We start from the raw sequence: 16,823 nt of genomic DNA, 5'->3' as shown, positions 1-16,823 counted from the left end.
CTGGCCTTTATATTAAAAAAAAAAACTTTCTAACTGATAACAGATGTCGTAATATGTCACTTTTGTACACGCCACCATTAAAGTAACACCTTATTGCGAAGTTTCCTCAGCGTTAAACTATTTGCCACTAGATGGCATTAAATATTTCTTAGTAAGCTAAATAGTAGCTGAAAAAGATTTCAAATTGGAATTGGAACTGATTTATTTTAAATTTAATCAAATTTTTGTATATTTCATTGAAAAATATTTATTTTTACAATTTCTAGTCTCACTTCCAATCCAAAAGACCACGATTGTCCAGCCAAGGTAGAATGTTTACCATTTGCTTAACATATTTTGGATTGCTATACATGGAATAGACCATTTTCGATTTATGATTTGTATAGTTTTCCAAATTTGATTCTTCTGATTTGTCCAAAATGACTGCTGGCAAAACTTTGGATGCAATCATATAAGCTAAAAAAATAGAAAACAAAAGCAAAATAATAAAATAATAAATTCTAAAGATAGAGAAATTCGTAGAAATTGATAATTGATAATGATAATTGAATTTGATTTATTCGAGCTTATCTATATTAATGTGTGCGTGTAGATCACATCTTCTTACCAGCCAATCCATTTTTCAGTAATGCTCCGTGAATGTTTATTAATTTGGGAAGCGGTCGAGCGTACTGCAACAATTTAAGGTTTTCCACCAAATGTCCATAATAGAAGCGTATGAAATAATCGAATTTCGTCAATTTTATATCAGCCGAACATGAGGACAATATGAAATAATATAAATCATTTGCCGGTGAACCATATTTGCCCAAGGCAAAGTCGACAAACAGCATATCTTTGATTTTTCCAAAGGCATCATACTGGAACATGATGTTATTGGACCAACAATCTCCGTGATTGAGGACATTAAATTCTCCCGTATTAACACGTTGATCCTCTAGCAAACGACTAACCAAATACTCATCGCTGTCGGCTAATTTCTCATAGTAAGCCGAACAGTTCGGCCACTTCTTTAGTTGGGTGAGAAATCCAGTTGATTTATTAAATTCGTTCAAAATACCACGATTCTTCTCACTAAACATGCCAACGTTAAAATCTTCACCATATGACCCATATTTTTCCACATAACACGCAGAGACGGCATGATATTCAGCCATTTTCTTAAGGACGGCATGCATATGGTCCATATCAAGACCGACAATACGATTGGCGTTTTTATAGTTCTTCGTGGATAGGTCCTCCAGCAGGACATAGTCCTTATCTACGTCTACATCAAATTTATACGCCTTCGGACTAAATTCAACTGTTTTCCCAGCATCGGCATAGAGTTGTTTGAAGCGTGGTAAAATTTTGTGGTAGATTTCATTTTCCTTGGGAAAAATACGAAATATATCTAATATTTGAGCCATAGCTTCATTGGCTTGACAAGTTTTGAGGAAGAGGGATAGGTTTTTATCTTTTCCATCTGTAAGATAAAGAAGATAGTAGATTTATGCATTTTTTATGTTAAAATCACGTTTCATGAAAATGATCGTCTTTAGAAAAAACCGTAAGGTATGGATACATAAGCAACTTGGCATATTTTGTGGCAGATCATAAAAGGATTTCAAAGTCGCACTCGAATCCTGCCGTCGTTTCCCCTTATCATTTGACATTAATATGCCTAGCCGCCACGATGCCAAGCTGCTTATGTACCCTCACCTTTAGCTCCTTCAACCAAAAATATATAATTTTACGATAGTGTTAAGGCAATGTCTGATTCAAGATAATTAAGGAGAGGGTACATAAGCAACTTGGCATCACAGCCAGGCATTTTAATGTCAAATTATAAGGAACAATGACGGCAGAATTTGTGTATGGCTTTGGCATCCCTTTATGATATGTCACAATATATGCCATGCGAAGACTTCAAGCTGTTTATGTATTCTCATCTTTAGTCTAGTTTTATCGCAAAATTATACGTTTTTGGGTTAATGCGATGAGGCTTCGAGAAACGTACATTTTCATCGAAAATGAACCGGGCCTTATGTATTTATGACTTTAATAATATTAATAATAATAAATATTGTTTTCAAAGTTGGTGATACATAAGCAGCTTGGCATTATGGCATGGCAGCGATAATATTGCTATAATATCGGTAGAAGATTGTCAACCCGAATTGACCTTAATATCATTGCAGGAAATAGTCAGCACAAGATTTCGTTTTAGTTCAAGGACTACACAGGAACTAATAGCACCAAGAAAGTTTCCTCAATATGAAGGGTTTAAAATCTCTATATTTATAAGTTAAAGCCCAAGAAAAGATAAATAAAATTTGCGTATCTAAGATACGGAACACACATTGCGGGGCGAGCTTTAAATATATTTACCAGTTTTGCTATGGGATCGAAAAATTGTGTACTTTGGATCATAGTAATCTTTCGCGATATTTAACACTATTTAAAAATGGGGATGATACCAAAGAAATTCTGAGAGGAAGCGGGCATAGCCTCATTTGTGTATTTCTGTGGTTTTACGACGCTGTTCTACCCACTTATTGTACAAGGTCGAGTACTTTAAAAAAGGGTTGCCATATTCGATCTAGTAATTTAGTCTACCTGTTTTGTTTGCCTTGCTTAAACCACTGAGTTCTAAGGGTGGAAATACATAAAGCGCATATTTGGCTGCCTTAAGTCATCGGCTGGCTTCTTCGTAGATGAACAAAGGAGTTTTAGGTTGACTTAGTTCGATTTTAGCCCTAGGCTCCTTTGTTCATTTCCGAAGAAGCCAGCCGATGACTTAAGCCCGTGAGATAAGCGCTTTATGTATTCCCACCTTAAAGATGAGAATACATAAACGCTTTTTTGATATAAGTTATCGGCTGGCTTAATGCATGGTGGAAGAACACAGGTAGATGCATCAACACTCGCGAACATTGATATACCAAAAATATTGAAAAATATCCCTAAAAAATAAATTTTAAAAGAATGTGTAATTTTGTTTGCTTTTGTGCCAGATTAAAATGTAAATGCAGTGTGAGATTTCTTACATTTTCATCTTTGTGATCATTCTCGGATTTAGGAAAACAAATTAACTCTGATTTTAATAGCATTACAAAAATAGTTTTAGAAAATAAGAAATATAGAAAAACCCGCACTGTGTGTTGCGAATACTCGCCGCTACAACTGAATAATCCCCCCACATTTTTGACAGTTGTTTAACACAACAATTTGATAATGTTCAGTTATCAGTAGATAAGAAATGGATCAATATAAGCACGTGAGTTTTTTATAGCTGGAAAAATGATATGATTGTATTAATCATACAAAATCTACTCTGTAGCTTGTGAACTCCTACTTCCAAATTATCTATAACAACTGTATAAAGTTTGTTGATTTTTTGCAAAATTATTTGTATTGTGCATAATTCTAATATCCCGATCTCTATATACTATAAACACAAACATGAAAAAATTATAAACCGCGAGAACAGAGTGCCTGGCGCACTGTCACAGCGCTAACTTTTAATCCCAAAAGATGTAATCTACTATCCTTACTAGATTACAAGATAATTCTACTTGCTACCTACAAAACGCTACATTCATTAAATGCTTTAAAAATGTTTGGATTTATGGTAGAATCAAGGAGGTAAAGTCATGTTTACATTTTTTTCAATAATTATTCATTTGACAACATCTCATTGACAAAATTTCTATTTATAAATCCATTGTACATACACAAATCAGAGATGGGGACCTGTTTTTATGTATTGAAATGTGACAAGGTAAATTACAGAAAATGCAGAAATGGGATTGCTTATTTGAAATGATTTTACCTTTTTACTTTTATCATTTTTGGATTAAAAAAATTGCACATGACACCTATATATATTTATATCTCCATGGTACAATAAGGAGGTAGAACACCTCCGTAAAACTACAGAAATACAGCCCTGAGACTATGCCCGCTCCCTGTCAAATTTTTATTTTATTGTTTTCATTTATTCAATATTTTTCCCAATTTTTAAAATCAGTTAAATAGCAAGAAAAATGAATGAAATATCTGGATTTTCTTTGAAAAATATTATCTAAACAGTTCTATCTTTCAATTCCATGGAAAAACTGACGCGCGTCTTCCAATCAAAATTGGCAGAAGTCGGGCACACTTAGAAAAAAATCGTAATCAGCTGGTAGCTCTACTTTGCCTTTTTATTGTACCATCTATATCCCTTGTGTTTTCAGTGTAAAAAATGTTTCATTTATTAATTTTGCAATATTCTTTATTCCCACACACGTGAGGTTCGATTTACTCAAATTGAAAATCCAGGCGATTTTTATTGGAAATAAAGGTGAACATACATAAAGCGCTTTGTTGACTGGCTTAAGTTATCGGCTGGTTTCATCGGAAAAGAGCAAATTAGCTTAGGGCAAAAATCGACCTAAATCGACCTAAAACTACTTCGTTCCTCTACGAAGATGCCAGCCGATGACTTTAGCCAGTCTCCCCAAATACAAGGCACAATTAGAGAAGGTAGAACAAATCTACCTCCAAAATACAATTTTTTTCTTTTGGTGCCCCTATTCTGTCAAAACATATACACATTAGTTGTGTTCCAGAACCTGCAAATTAGTACTAATTAGCACTAATTCTGCTACAACGCGTTCCCGTACTCCAAAAACTAGCAAAACTTGCAGCTCTCTCGAGAAAAAAATGGCGCTGAGTGGTGCACATTTCTGCTTGTTTTAGCTACATGAATTTGGCCGAGCAGAAATGTGCATATTGTAAATTTGACATTTAATTGGCAGGGCTAACAAGGTTGAAAAATGTATTGATACATTTTAATAAAGAAAATGATCTTTTCAGTAAGGTTTCACCAGTCCGATTTAGGCTGTTTCCTTTTGGAATTTTGAATGTTGACATTTTATCGCATTTCTGCTAATTTTCCGTTCCCTTATTTTTTGAGCAAATCTAAATGAGAATGACATTTCGAACTGTTCTCTCTTCTGCTAGTTTTACTACTAAAAAAGTACTGGAACACAACTATTTTTTTCGTGTATTGTCTTGACTAAAAAATACAATAATTTGAAATCATTTGAAATCATTTGAAATAAATGCAAATTTGTAACAAATTCTACAATTTTGTGATAAAACTGTATTGTCCTACTATTTTAGATTCCATCTTCCAATATGAATTTTGTTAAAAAAAAAAATTAAAAATAAACAAAGCCAATTGTTGCATATTTAAAAGTCTATTTGACACTATAAGACTCCAGCACAGAGTTGCATTTTTTCTACTTTCTTTGAAGTTGAGAAACCTTTCTTTTCTAGCCATGTATAAACATGAAAATCTACCTTTTTTGACAAATCGTATGCATTTTAAAAATTATTGAAATTACTAAAATCTTTTGAAAATGCATATCATAATAACCTCCGATTGGCTTCGTAAAAGAAAACGTATAAAAATCGACTTATTTTTGACAGCAAATTTTTAAAATTTTGACATATCAATGTTCCCAAGCGTTGATGGATCTACCTGTATTCTTCTACCTTTGTGTTTTTTATAATTTTGTATGAATGGAGAGATTTCAGATACCGACAATTTCACTTACTTTTCAATCCCACCTCAACTTTAATACGCATCATCAACGACGAATAATTTTCACCGCTCTGTGAGGCATTCTCAATTTTAACACTTGACACTCGGAGGAAATCATCACCGACCGCCTGGGAAACGGCTGCATCTAAGGTTATTTGCTCCAACCAATCGGGCAAATTTGAATCCAAAGCAATATTGTATTTCGGTGCCGGGGCCATGTTTTAGCGACCGTTTGTATTACCGTTCAATTAACAACTAACAATTGCATTGGATTACGGCCATTGTAAACTCCCACAGCAAATAAAGTTTTTTCCAAACACAATCCAAATGTTGATATACATACATGCATATAATCTTATCTTGGCATTTCTTGTTACCATTTCTTTGGCAAAAACTGATATTGATTATCAATTTTGATTGTTTCACAAATAAATGCGATAATTTCTATTGTTTTTATGACCAAATATGTAGTATATGTTTTGTGTGTGCATTTTGTTTATAATAAGATAAACCATTTATGGCATAGAAATGTTTGCCGGTACGTACCTATAATAAGTGTTTTTACAAACTGTATTTAGTTTTATTAAAATGAAAACTAAAGTACTAATTTGTTGTTATGAGTCATAGGGTAAGTGTACCAGTTGTCGGCACTTTTAGGATTTTCGCGTATTTAATCGCTCGCCATTCTGAGTGGAACATTTCAATTATTTCAAAGTTAATTTATTCAGATTCGAAATTTTGTATAGTTTTTGCAGTGAAGTTTTAATAACTTTTTATTAAATTTCATAAATTTGTAGTTTTATTAAAACAATGCTTTTTTGCCAGTAGTCGGCACCACTTGCCAATTGTCGGTATGGCATTTTCCAACAGTCGGCATACCAATTTTTTTGTAAGAATAATTAATAATAATAATAAATTAATTCATTAAAATATAATATTTTTGATTTATGTGTTTGATTTCTCTTTCGTGTGTTTGACAAATATTTTTGTTTAGTTAAACTGATTCGACGTCTTTATTGTACTTTCTTAAGAATATGAATTGTTGAGGACCTTCACAGACAAAAATTTAATTTTTATTAGAATAATTCATTTTTTCTTAGCAAAATTGTTCACAAAGATAGCTGACAATATATTTGAAGTAAATAAAATACATTTAGTTATAATAGTTTCATTTATTTGGACTTAAAAATAAAAAATGCCGACTACTGGGACATGCCGAACTTAGGCACACTTACTCTACAATAAGCAAGAGTTGTTCTTATTTGATAGTACATCTGAAATTTGCACAAAGTCCCTCTTATAGTACAACAATTTCCAAGGTAAGGCCAGTGATCGTCTGAATACAATATTTCTTTTAGTAGTCTTGTAATGTCAAAACATATATTCAGTTTATTGTTGTTAAAATAATAGTTCTTTGCGCATTGGGATGAAAAAGAATTATAATCGTATTAAGAACTAGAACTGAGAAAAAATATCCGGTATTTTATCCATTTTTCGAGATATTGTCTTCAATTAAAACATTGTGAGAAAAGTCTCAAACAAACGCTTGCTGCATTTGTTTTGTTAGTAAATTTGAAGTTACAAGACTCAGCGTTGTGTTTTTACAATTTAATCAAATTTGATTTCGAAAGTATTTCGAAATAGTGAAGTGATTTATGATTTTAGACACAGATTTTTACTAGCATATTTGAAATCATATCTATAAGATATAATGCAAGCCACACACGATACAACTGGTTGTACAACTTGGAGAGTACGCAAATTGTGTGTTTTGGTCACAAACGATACAACTTAGTGTACAACCTCTTTGTACAACTTCACTTTTCGTAAATTTTATTCGAGTTAAGATGTCACTGTGAAGAAAACATGTTCTCATCTCTGATTTGTGTGTATACAACAGATTTGTAAGTATACATTTTGACAATGAGATGTTGTCAAATGAATAAATTTAAAAAAATAAATAGTAAACATATGATTGCATAACTTTACCTTATTAAATCTACCATGGTTATGTCCTAGTAACAACAAACATAACACAAACACATACAAATTTGTTTTTGTACGTAATGCAAATATCATAGTTTTATGTCCAAAAATGTAAACAAAACAATTAATTTTCAATAAATTGTTTTAATTTCAAAAATGTTCATTTTTGGAATGTGGATTATTCAATTTAATATGCAGAAGAATAGCTCTTAAAATATTTAATTTTAATGCTTTCATATAATTCCACTGCATGTATAGTTGTTAGCTGTAGGTCCAAATTTCTCAACACTTCAAGCAATCACTAGAAAATCGTGGAAAAAGCAACATCCCTTTCAAATTCAAACCAAACTGCATACGTACATAAAGTATTCTACATTTTGCAATTTTAGGAAACATAAAAAATACGAGTATATCACCTTATGTGCTGTCGCACCTTCGCTGTTGGTGTCTTGTATACTTTACAGGTTTTTTTTCTATTTTTAGGCAAAAAATATTGATATGTCATTTTATATTTAGTAGCTTCGTGACATATATTTATTTAGTAGCTTTCCTGAATCTGTTCTACTTTATTTTGCCATTACAAAATTAAATGAATAAAAAAGAAAATGAAAAACTATATACGTTTGTACTTTATTGCTTCTCACAGTACGTCCGTGACTAACTACATTTCTAAGGTTGTAACGCCGTCATTCAGATTAACGGAGACGTGTGTGATTTTCCCAACGGCTTCACAGAATATGCTGACGCCGTGACTAACAACCCCAGGATGACTTCGTTTTATGTTTAGTTGGAGGGAAATTTTTGATTTATTTTTCATTTGTCTTTAAAAATCCAGGAGAATAGGAGTTCTAAGATTTTGCAACAAATATAGTGCAAAGTTAGAAGCAACAACATATTGTACCGTTTTAAAAATTACAGTTTTAACGGAAAATTATATGGTAAAGAAAAAGTATCGCGGATGCAGAGCGTAACAACAGTAACAAAGAGAAAATACAACAAAGGTTTTATGGGAATGACAAATTAAAATTAACAAATTGGTAAATTATTAATTGTAATTTTGCAAGAAAACGTGACCATAATGTGAATTATTATTTTTTGGGTTCAGTGATTTATTGGCCATGAAATGTAGAGTTAAATCTTTTTAACTTGCCGCGTATCTACAGAAAATGAGGTTATGTTTTTTTTTTATAATTTCGGTTTCTTTGTGTATTTGTTACTTTTTTTTGCTTTTCGTCGAGTGTGTGTGAGCATAAGGGCATAATTATTTGAAGACCGTGGATTGTTGCAAAGTATGTATTTTCCAAAGCATATTGCACAATCCCCGGCCTGTAAATAAGATTGCAATCAACAACGCATAAAGGATGCTGCTGCCATTTGCGGTTGGAAAATACAATTGGTTATCAATATTTTTGGGGTGATTTTTTTTTTGACAATTGTCAAAAATGCATTTTTATTTGTTATGCATTTTTATATTTGCATATTGTTAGATTTATTAAGAACAATTTCTTTTCAGGCTTTTCCAGTTTTTCTCGTTTCTTTTTAATGAGGGTTAAGATGGGGTGTTTTTAACCGACATTCCCTTACACACGTCTGTTTCCAAACATCCCCAGATTTTCAAGGATCGTTGAAGGGGGTTGAAATTACCTGAATTAATCTTCTTTGTTTTCAAAGGAAAGATTTAAGAAAAGACAATGCAATGATCATAGTTGGCCGTGTTGTTTCTATTCGAGGTAAACAGGGTTGCCGGGTTTTCTTTATAAATAGTTACCTGAAACACAACACACTTTCAAGTTTTGAAGCATTTTGTGGACTTAGATCTACACACATTTGTTAATTATATTGAATTATATTATCTTTGTTGTATTTTTTTTATTATTATAAATGATTTTGGTACCGTTCTTGGCACTGTGGACTCTGGAATTGTAAAAATATTTTTCATTTTATTTTTTACATAGAAGTTTTTGTTTCCTTTTTTATGTTTTATTTAAGAATAAATTGAAAGTGCAATAATTTCTTTTAAACTAATCTGATCCTCACCACCTACGTTACAATGTAGTGTCATTTCAACTAAATTCGGGCATATCTGAAATAATCCCGGACTGATTCTTGGCACGAAGGAAGTAGTCGTATATTTTACAAGGGCGTTGTTGGGCTAAAATGCAGTCCTTTTACACCTCTATCACATCACTTTATTTTTTATTAGTGCTTTGAAGTGAAACAAAAGTCAATCGCTTCAATGCTTCCTCCCGTTGGATACGAGTGTCATAAAAAAACGTTTCGTTTTTTATCGTAGAATTTTAAAAAATCTTGAAAAGATTGTAAAAATGTTACTTTAGCGAAAATATAAAATTCAAAATGCGTTGAATGGAATGCATTTCTTAATGATTTTTCATGTATTGCTTCGGAGCAAACAGTCCAATCACTACTTCATATAAAAAAGATTCAAATAAATTTTGCTCATATGTTATATAACTTTTAAGTATTAAATAGACCATCAGAGTTTTAAGAATTTGGTTTTGATAGTTTTTTAGGCATAAGGGATTCGAAATGTTAACTACTCAATATCGCCGAAAACATTGTATTGTGCGACATATTCTCAGTTATTTATACTACAGAAAATATAAAATGAAATCGTTATTAAATAGTTAAAAGATTAGTGGTTACGATCACGATTACCTTGCATGGTGTATATTTTCTGCATGAGACAAATGTTGTAAATAGAAATTAGGTAAATATTGAGATTAAATTCAGGGTAAAGTGACCTGAAACATACAGAAATCATCGCTCAATGCATTTTTTTTACAGCAATTTACGAATGAAACAAATTTACTGAATTTTCTCATAGATTCTGATAAACATGTGAATTCGTCTGATGTCATCTTGGTGTATACTACCATACCGACGAAAAGTCGGAATTTTGGTATGTACTTTTATGTCACCTGAAATAACCCATATTCTACTGTGTCTTTTGCAAGAAGAACGTCTTGAGCTGTGATATTGCGGAATCAGCTTCCTTTCGCTTTAAGTAATTTTACCTATACCAGTTCTCCGTTTAGTCATCATGTGGTTAAATATCTGGGGTAAATGCATTATCCTATATATTATGTTTATTAAGTGGTTACAGTCTTGTTTTACGTTCTTTTTGTTGGGTTCGGGAGCCTTGGTATTATCTTATTGATTCAAATTGAAGGGTTTTATGATGTAAATTACTATTTCGTGATGTTAAGTCCGCCGCACTTTTCAATTACCTTACTAGACATTTGTTTAGTTGGAGACTGTGAATCGTGGTGCAGTCATTCGTATTTATTGAATTCTTAGAATAGATTACTAGTTTTAAGACTGTTATTTATTGAATTTTTAAATTTAATAGGATTGTTTAAACTTATTGAATTGTTAAAATATATTAATATTATTATTTGTTAATCAGGGTATTGCAGATATGTAATATAAATTTGAGACCATATGGGCTTCTTCATATTACGCTGTATAATAAATAAATGAAAGGAAAGACAACATTAATCGGAAATTGTTTCTAAACATTTTCTCTTGTACATTGGTAGTCTGATTAATGGAATTGTGTCTTCTGAAAGCCTCACATTTTTTAATAAGGAGAAATGGAGATAAAAAACTCATTGATTCTCACTCATTGATAGCGAACATGCACATTTTGTCTACTCTTGTTGATAAATGCAAATAGTAAAATTGAATTAACAGTCAAAGTCTACTTACTCGGAATCAATTGTTTCACTTCCTTATAGAGACTCTACAGTTTTAAAAAAATAATGCCCCTTATGAAAGTAGTAAAATGTTTCAAGCAATTCCAACCCCAACAAAAGAACCAGATTTATAATGTTTTTAGTTATGTTACGTGTTGCTCTTTTGTCTATTAACCTTTTCTTCTGACACCGTACGTAACTTTCTTTCTGTTGGACTTACCAAGTTTTCCACGCAAATAAAAATACATAGAGATTATTCAAAGATGTCAGCTAACTTTGTGTAAAATTTCCTTGGGTTAAAGGTTATTTTTTTTTTTTATCAAAATTTACATTTTTATCAGTGAGGGGTTTTCAACATAAATGTCACAGCGTGCATTTTTAAACCCTACACAACATAGTAGTAAGGGGACTATGTCTTTGTGCATTTGTTTGTTTGATCTTCATAGAATCACTTTCTGAGTCGATTTATGCATGTCAGTCCGTCCATGTATTCTTGTGAAAAAAATGCAGGTCGCATTTATTATGAGATGAAATTTTCCAAACAATATTTGTTTGACCCAAAGACAAACCAATTCGAATTTGGCGATAATCGGATCAGATTTAGATATAGCTCCCATATATCCATAATCCGATTTCAGGTTTATTGTGCAAATAATAACTAATATCAGCCCAAATGGAGTGAATTTCGGGATATACGTTTCCATTTTGTGCAACTCGGCTCCGATATATATATTTTTTAACATAATCCGTCTCCACGGGTGAAATATTCTAAAGGGTGTATTTAAGCCTTGGCACGCATTTTGGCAGCAGACCTTGGACCTTCCAACAGGACGCAGCACCATAACACTCAGCACTTTGGTTGGCACTAAAAAAACCAAAGTGTCGATCACTTTATTACATTTTTTTATCTCACCCTGTATATGTGGCACTAGAGGTCACATTCGACATAAAAATGTCCCAATCAAATTGAATGGAATGGAATATGCCATCCAATTTCATATTTTATGCCCCGAAAGCCCTTATGTGCGCCCCATAACAGCCTAAAAATACCTATTTAGATAGCCTTATTTAGCAGTTTTTTAGAATACTCCCAAAAAATTTCAACCTAAAATGCAGCGCGTATTTAGTATAGAATAAAATAATATAAATATACTAAACGTATAGAATAAAATAATATAAATATACTAAAAGTATATTGTATTTATGGTATAGTAATATATAATACCCGCATCGCCGGGAATGGGCCAAAATATTGCAGAGCAACATTCGGGCTGCGTGTGACGGTTTCATTGGCCATTTGAAGGCCATAATTCGTGCCAATTCGAAAAAATCTAAACTTATTCTAAGATTTGATGCTATTTCCGACATTTTTTGCATTCATTCAATAAAATAAAAGTATAAATTATGGCGTTTGACTTTATTGCAGTTTTTTTATCTCACCCTGTATATGTGGCACTAGAGGTCACATTCGACATAAAAATGTCCCAGTCAAATTGAATGGAATGGAATATACCATCCAATTTCATATTTTATGTCCCGAAAGCCCTTAGATAGCCTTATTTAGCAGTTTTTTAGAATACTCCCAAAAAATGTCAACCTAAAATGCAGCGCGTATTTAGTATAGAATAAAATAATATGAATATACTAAAAGTATATAATAAACTAATTTCAATTGTATTGATGGTATATATAATTTCAATTGTATTTATGGTATAGTAATATATAATACCCGCATAGTTTATAAAGTATAACGCTACTTTTTATGTCAAAAATTCTTAAGAGCTCCTTAAAGTATCCCATTTAAATTTGAAAACCAGTAAGGAAAAGTCAAAAGTCGGGCAGGTCGTCTATATGATACCCTACACCACTATGCATACTTAGTAGGGCTCCCGTAACAAAATAGTTTATTTCAAGTAGATCATACCACCTTGGGAACAGTTATAGTTTGCTATATAGTGCGTGATATCACTTGGAGAAGGGTTATATTAAAAAAAAAATTCAGGTCATCATACCAAAATTCAGGTCATTTGGACTGATATTGATGTACTTGCTTCCAGACTGAATTCGGTCGGATGATTTAGTGCACAATTATCCAGAAATCGGTTGAAGATATATATGGGAGCTATTTCTAAATCTGACCCAATTATCACCAATTTCAATAGGGTTCGTCCTTGGGCCAAAAAAATATTATTTGGAAAATTTCATCTAAATCGGATAATAAATAGGACCTGCATTTTGTTCACAAGAATACATAGACGGACCGACATACATAAATCGACTCAGAAAGTGATTCTATGAAGACCCTCAAAAGTAACTATGGGTCTATATCGCTTCTTTCTCCCTGTTGCAAACAAATGCACAAAGACATCATTCCCTTACCACTATGTTGTGTAGGATATAAAGAAGTCATTTGATTTACCACGTTAGAATAATCAATAATCGGGCCTTTACAGATCACATTTTTCTAAACACGAACTTAAACCCTGAGGACTGAAAATATGTCAGTCAGAATGCTTTATGAGGGTAACATTTTATTAAGGAATGTCATCATTACTAACACGACGTGGCTCTTGCTGGTATAATAAGATGAATTAGAAAACCGTACGTTTTTTTCTACGTTTCTACGTTTTTTTCTAATCCATTCTTCAATCTGATCCAAATAAGAAACATTATTGAAACAGATTGTCTCCCTCCGCTCAATAGACATTTATTTTTATAAATTTCCTCGACATTTAAACATTAATGAATATTTTAATCCATAAAAAGAGCAACAAAAATATATTTTTTATCCTATTTTATTTTATTTCTTTTATTTTATTTTCGACGATAACTAAAAAATAAATTAACATCAAAAAATTGTGTACGTATGCGTTTTGAGTTTTTAAACAAAAACATAAACACAAATTATTTGTATTCTATTCTTTGCGGTCCTTATTTGAAAAGTTATTTTTTATATTTTTCAATAGTTGCCAATAGCTCATCGGCTTCTTCTCCAGTCTTAACACGCAACAGCATTGGTGTAGGCTTCTCAACATCTGGTGTCGGTATACAAACCATCATGACGTTATTCTTGCCCATACGTTGGGCCGGAATGGCAGAACTAAGAATTAAATTGACCAAAATATTGCCCAAATTTGTGTCGGCTCGCACAATAAGCTGTGTTTTCTCGCTCGATTCAATTGGCTTCAGATAGAGCGTGCCAACACCTTTGTCAGCGAAATTGCCGTCTTTCTTAACGAAAACCTTACATTTCTTTGAATAAACTGCATCATCTTCAACTACTTGTTTGAATTCGTTTTTGGGTGGTTCTTCGTCTTCTTCGTCGTTTTCAGTTGTTGATGGTGCGGGTGCCTCGGGAGGTTTTATGTTGCCAAAACTAAATGGAGTACCTCCAGGCGTAAATGAAAATGGTTTGGGCGCTCCATCACCATCAGACGCTGAAGCTGGTTTACCAAAGCTAAAAGTGGGGGCAGCTGACGTGGTAGATGTAGTAGAGGAGGTAGTGCTAGATGTTGAGGATGCTGTGCTCGGTTTAAGACCAAACGAAAAACCAGTAGTTGCTGCTGGCGTGGTCTTAGCGTCCGTTGTATCCTCAGGTTTCTTTAAACCAAAACTAAAACCATTTGTTTTAGTGGTGGACGTTGTGGCTCCAGTAGATGTTGTTGTGGCACCAGATGAAAATGAAAATGGCGTTGATGTTGTAGAACTTTTAACTGTAGAAGTTTCAGAAAACTTGAAAGTTCCAATCCCTGCCGAAGACGTTGCGGTAGTCGTTTGCTTCTTTTCATCACTGACGGTTGCCAAACTTGTGCTTTTATCTCCAGTCTTTTTCTTCTCTTCATCAAGTTCAGCCAAATACTTTTCATAGTCTTTAAAAATAGGTGTCAATATACACAAGGGGTTCTTATCAACATGAGTTTTTATCCATTCACTAACCGCCTGGTTGAGACCTTTCAATTTGGCATAATATTCATCCGATGTTTCCGAAGACTTTGTGTCACTTTTAACTTCTTTGGCACTTTCTGTTTTTGTTGTTGTCGCTGATGATCCAAAAGAGAACGTGGTGGCAGCTGGCTTAGGAGTTTCACTTGTTGCAATACTGGTTGGCGCTGGGGTGGCCGATGATATCTTTGATAGAAATGAAAAGGGTGATGCTCCCGCTGTGCTTGTAGCTGCTGTTGCCGAAGGTTTGCCAAAGCCTGAAAAACCACTAAAAACACTCTTTGTACCAGAATCCGCAGAATCGGTACCGGCTACTCTTCGCCTAGCGGCCTTTTTGATAACACGATTTTTAAGTTCTTGTTCATCAGCGGTTTTGAATGTTCCACGTTCTTCAGGCTCTTCCTCACGATCCCAGTTGTCATGATTTAAGTCTGAGGTAGCTTGCCTCTTACCAGCCATAATATGCGAAAAAAATTAGCAATAAATTCTTTTTCAACCAAGCCGACCAAACGTGCAAGAGATTGCAAAGTCTAAGTATATGAACAGTAACGGCGTTAAAATCAATTTACAAGGGAGAAGTGCGTCGCAAAATGGTGGCATTGAATTCTAGAGATGCTAAATTAAAGTATTATGAAAAACGCTCCTATCAAGATCACCCTGTTCTACTATGTTCATGTATTGGGTTCACATTAGCCTTTAAACGTGTACGTGTTTTAAACGTTCAATTCCAATGAATTCATTATGGTACTCTCCTATAATTTAATGTTAAGAATTTCGTATCCAGAAAGTACGGGCACAAATAACTAGTAAAAATCCGTCAAATTCAATATTTTAAACAATCAGAAGTTGGCAACCATGCTGTTATGTTTTGCATTCGAGAACTCTATTTTGTTTACTCTTGCTCATGGTATAATTATTACAGGTGACGACAAATCCCAGCTGATTTGACTCTATAATAATACTAGTGTCAAGCTCGATATGAAATTTTGTGGTATAATTCCATTTTTGACATGCAATAGGTATACCCTTTTTTGATATAAAAATTCACTGCAGGGCAATGTGAACATATTTTTTGCCTAATAATGGAAAAAATCGCCGTTGTACTTAAAAAAACGCCAAAAAAGATGGTTCGGAAAATTTTTTTGCGGTGTAGGAATGGCGACACCACGTTAGATAATATATTCGTATATTTCATGTTTCCTAAAATTGCAAAATGTAGAATACTTTATGTATGTATCATGGTAGAAAAATGCAGGTAGTCGCATCGACACAGCTGCTGGGACAATGAACTGTCAAACCGATTTTGATGTTGAAAATAGTGAATGAAAAATTATTGAAATATGTAAAAATTGTTGAAAAATACATATCATTACAACCTCCGTTTTTCGTCGTATAAGAAAACATATAAAAATCAACTTATTTTTTACAAAGCACTTAAAAAATTTTAACATATCAGTGTTCCCAAGCGTTGATGCATCTACCTATATTCTTCTACCATGGTATGTAGGCTGTTTGGTTTCAAAGGGATGTTGCCTTTTCCACGATTTTCTAGCGATTGCTACATATCGTAATGAATAATTTTACATTCTTGCAGATCTGAAACA

General features: G+C 33.0%; 2 protein-coding genes across 2 annotated transcripts; both read right to left on the bottom strand.

Annotated features, from left to right (window-relative positions):
* Positions 1–184: 184 nt before the first annotated feature.
* On the bottom strand, positions 185–5,885 carry LOC131803718 (uncharacterized). The gene is made up of 3 exons (XM_059125290.1): positions 5,589–5,885; positions 608–1,465; positions 185–456 (listed from the first exon to the last, which is right to left on the bottom strand). Exons 1-3 carry the CDS (start codon positions 5,791–5,793, stop codon positions 269–271), a joined length of 1,251 nt encoding a protein of 416 aa, XP_058981273.1. The 5' UTR covers positions 5,794–5,885; the 3' UTR covers positions 185–268.
* Positions 5,886–14,056: 8,171 nt separating this feature from the next.
* Positions 14,057–15,764, bottom strand: LOC131803717 (nuclear pore complex protein Nup50-like). Its single transcript, XM_059125286.1, has one exon. It carries the CDS (start codon positions 15,676–15,678, stop codon positions 14,221–14,223), a length of 1,458 nt encoding a protein of 485 aa, XP_058981269.1. The 5' UTR covers positions 15,679–15,764; the 3' UTR covers positions 14,057–14,220.
* Between the last annotated feature and the right edge of the window lie 1,059 nt (positions 15,765–16,823).

The sequence above is a fragment of the Musca domestica genome, unplaced genomic scaffold, assembly GCF_030504385.1.
Source record: "Musca domestica strain aabys unplaced genomic scaffold, Musca_domestica.polishedcontigs.V.1.1 10, whole genome shotgun sequence".
Lineage (NCBI taxonomy): Eukaryota > Metazoa > Arthropoda > Insecta > Diptera > Muscidae > Musca > Musca domestica.
Note: the sequence above shows the minus strand (reverse complement) of the source record. Positions and strands in the feature narration are given on the sequence as shown.